This window comes from Pantherophis guttatus, chromosome 3, assembly GCF_059756535.1.
Source record: "Pantherophis guttatus breed Tessera chromosome 3, ASM5975653v1, whole genome shotgun sequence".
Taxonomy (NCBI): Eukaryota; Metazoa; Chordata; class Lepidosauria; order Squamata; family Colubridae; genus Pantherophis; species Pantherophis guttatus.
The window spans coordinates 86,967,098-86,971,156 of NC_142065.1; the positions used below are offsets into that span (position 1 = coordinate 86,967,098).

At 33.6% G+C, this 4,059-nt stretch overlaps 1 protein-coding gene across 1 annotated transcript in view; it reads left to right on the forward strand.

Annotated features, from left to right (window-relative positions):
* The window catches only part of SLC71A1 (solute carrier family 71 member 1), a 25,187-nt gene extending 23,075 nt beyond the window's left edge, over nt 1-2,112 (forward strand). Inside the window, exon 12 of the mRNA XM_034437330.3 lies at nt 177-2,112. Coding sequence (XP_034293221.1) covers nt 177-383 — 207 coding nt within the window. The 3' untranslated portion in view covers nt 384-2,112. The remainder of the gene's footprint in view (nt 1-176) is intronic.
* The last annotated feature ends 1,947 nt before the right edge of the window (nt 2,113-4,059 follow it).

Here is a 4,059-nt window from a genome sequence, read left to right on the forward strand (position 1 = left end):
TTGAAATCTCTGAAGTAATGAGGGGAGCAGTGAGAGAGAAACAGCTAGTTCATGATACTGAGGCGCAAAATCAGATTGTTCACACTCCACTCTTGCGTACGATAATCTAACCATAACTTCACTAAATAAACTAAAGTGCTGACTTTTAACTCTTCCTCTGCTTGTTTTTCTTTCAGAATTCCATCATTCCTGGGCCCCCGTTCTTATTTGGTGCATGTTCAGTGCTGCTGGCTCTACTTGTTGCCTTGTTTATTCCTGAACATACCAATTTAAATGTTCGCTCTAGCAGCTGGAAAAAACACTGTGGTGGACATGGACATCCACACAGTCCACAGGCCCCTGGAGAGGCCAAAGAACCTTTATTACAGGACACAAATGTATGATGACAAAACCCAAGGACTCATAGAGCAAGTTTTATTTTTTCACCTGCAGTTCTGGATACACATTCCATTTCCATTGAAATTGTCATTTCTTAAGGTGTTCTTAAGAAATGGATCTCTTGCATGAAAACTGTTAAGAACCACAAACAGGAAGTGGAAAATCATCCAAAGAAGTTACAACTTAAATTACTTTGGTTTTTAAAAAGAAGTTAGGATTTTTGTCAAAGTCCTAAATATATTAAATCTCTTTAATTTTGAACAAAAATTATATATATACCTCGTGTATATATATACACACAAGGTATCAGCATGTGTTCCTGCATCAGTTTCTTGAAGGTGTTAAGCTTCGTTCTCTTCATGCTGGTCTCAGTGAGACATACAAGCAGGATTTGGGTATCTTTTCTCTGTAAAATCGTTGGTCAGATGGATTCAAAGCCTTAACATAGATGCACTTGGCCAGGAAGGTGAATTTGGTTGATATTGGACTTTCAAATCAGTGTCTGACAGGTTTTTTTCCCCTTTTTTTACTAACACAAATCATGTGTTGAATACACATCCTGAACAGTACACTTTAAGTGCATTATTCTAATTCTGTGTAGTGTGAGCCTAGATTTTACTATTGGCTCCAACACTCTACCTTCATAAATACAATTTGATACCACTATGCTTTGGATGTTTTGCATAAGGACCTCAACACTTGAACGTACAAACTCAACTCTTAAACTGATAGCCTTGATGATGTCAATGTGCTCTATACATGATTGTCACTTCTATTACTTGACAGGATGAATAGCTGTTCAGTTTCGAACCAAGGACAGATGAGTTAATCAGCTTTTCCTACTATTTTATTTGTAAATTACATATGTAGGGGGCATGACAGGCTAGTGAATGCTCTTGTCTAGTAATTCAAGTGGCAATTCTTGCTCTATAGTGGCCTTTTAGGATTGTCACAAATAACACTTCAGAGCCAAGGGGTTAGTCCTGCATTTTCAGGACCACAGTACAAGGAGAGAGCTTTATACAATTACTGATGTGAATTTCTCTAAAAGTGTATATTTTTGTGTCCAGTTGTATTATTTAAGTGTTCCTTTGTATAAAATGTGTATAAAGTATTGTATAGTTCAAAATGTTTTCATCTTGTGCTGTGGTTATTGCTTAAGTTTTTTTAAAACTTTCACCACGGTTGAATAGAAGCTGAAAAATTGTAAATACTGTTAATAAAAGTTGAATATTTTAGTGATTTTTTAAAAATTGATATACTTGGTATAATATACTGTCAATATAGTTGATTGTACATCTTTCATATCACATATTTTATATCTGTTCTAGATATACATATATTTTCTATCATAAGAATTTATGTACCTAGAAAAATGTTTCTGAAATTTAGCACTTGTAAAGGAGCAAAAAGTGCCAGATGAAAGGTGGAAAGCAGTAATTGTGTGATTACTGAATGATTTTTTTTAGACAGTACATATATTTATTCCAATTGCATAGTGCTAGCATAGTTTCTCTGGGTAACGTTACAGCAAAGATATCTCACTTTTGAGTAATAAGAAAACAAAGTACTGTAGTTTACTCTGTAGGGAGGCATCTTTCTCCAGTGTTAAATAACTGATTCTTTAGATGATTCTCATTAATCCCATTTCACTGTGATTTTATTGCATTAACAAAGATACTATGGCTGCTTATATTAGATCCAAATTTATTAAACTTCATTTTTGTATTGATGTAGAAACATAAGGGGACGGTGGATTGTCTTAATTTTGTTTTCTTTCTACTCTCCTGAGAGCTTTAAAAAAGGCTGGATTGATATATATGACAAATGAACTCATAGCAAATGTATAAACTAAATTATTGTTAATAGAAATATGGGGCATAGGTGGAAAAAGATTTGCATGAGCTAGTATTAGCATATTAAGGTCTTGATGTTAATTCTTAGTCACTATAATTCAGGTAATACTGGGTAAGGTAGTACTTATTATATGGTCTGCTCTGGACTTTTATTTTAATCTTCACTTACACTTGAGAAATCTGGTTAAAATATCTTGCCAGTTACTTTGCAGCTTTGTAGAAAAGCACTACTATTATTTCTTTACCAACAAAAACGTTAACATGTACCCTACTTGGATCTATTAAATTTTAAGAGTGTTCTTTGATAGAAAATTAATCATTAAATTGGAGCATTCATTCATTTAGTGAGTACCCAGTCTTCTAGAAGTGTTTGGACAAGGCTTTTAAATTAGGATTTTATGTGGGCAAAGTTAACCTCTCCATTTATTGAGGACAGAGTTTTCTCTGCGTGTGCACACAATGGGATTTTTCTGGTCAATCAGAAATGAATAAAAAAACTTGGTATGTGTTGAACACAACTCATTTGATGCTAGACTATTCTCTTGGTCATGCTTTAAATGCTTGATAGCCTCTGGAAACAAGACAGTAGTAGGAAACGACATTTTAAGGTCAGATCTATAATTTGAGCAGCTGGGTATTTAGGTTTATTAAATCATGACGTCTACCACAAATTACAGGCCTATTTCTGCTTAAGTTGGATCTGGTAACAATTATATATTGCTTAGTCACATTCCACTTAACTGGTGGTGTGCTTTTTATGAAACTGACGTTCTTAAATTGAAAAATATTGTCTATAGAAAATTACTGATATGAATCAGGTGCAGTACTTGTTTAAACCAATCCACTGACTTAATTTTTGCCTATGCCAATAAAGTGCTGGTTATAAATTAGCCCTATGTGGCTTGGTATTAGATGTTTGAAACACTATTCTAACAGGACACCTGAACTAAAATTTTGAATTATTTTGTGCTTGCCATCATTACTGGCAATTTGAGGAAAACATGTTAAATAGCTCTCAAAAATGCCAAAGGTAGCTTGCTGGGTCATTTACATTGTAAGTGGTACTAAAGCTTATCCACCAGCCAGATACCTATTATAAAGAACAAAAATAGGTATCTGGATGGTGGATAAGCTTTAGTACCACTTACAATGTAAATGACCCAGCAAGCTACCTGGTAAAGTGATGTTCCAAAAACCTAGTAACAAGTAAGTACTATAAATAAGTATACTTCGTTGTTACTAGGTTTTTGGAACATCACTTTATGATAGGGGAAGGAAAATGATTCTATAATTCTGATTGATGAACATAAAAATTCTAATTTGCCTGCATATGACTATGTCACTGGAGGCACTTTTTGGAAAAACAGGTCCTTCAATTCTAACTACATGAATATTTATATATCCCCTTTTATATGCTATTTCACATCCAAAAACAAGTGCTTTAAGTGGTGCCTCCAACACAAATGGGAACCAAGAAAGGAACATTACTTCCTAATATGAAAGTCGTAAGCATACAAGACCTGTCCATTTTTCTGTAATAACAAAAAAAGTAAGAGCTTTAATCTAGAAATTAGGACTAAGTTCTAATAGCTATCATGGTGATTCCTCTCAAACTTTTATATGAAACAAAAGAACTTAAGGGAGTGAAATAAAGACTGTCCTCGTCTTCACTTTCTAAAACCTTAATTGTACCATAACATGTTTATACTCTGGACAGAAACTAAACCTTTGTGTAAAAGTTTTATTAAAATGAACAGATTTATATATATATATATATGAACACTACATTGATTATAGACAAATATACACATTTTACACTGCAGAG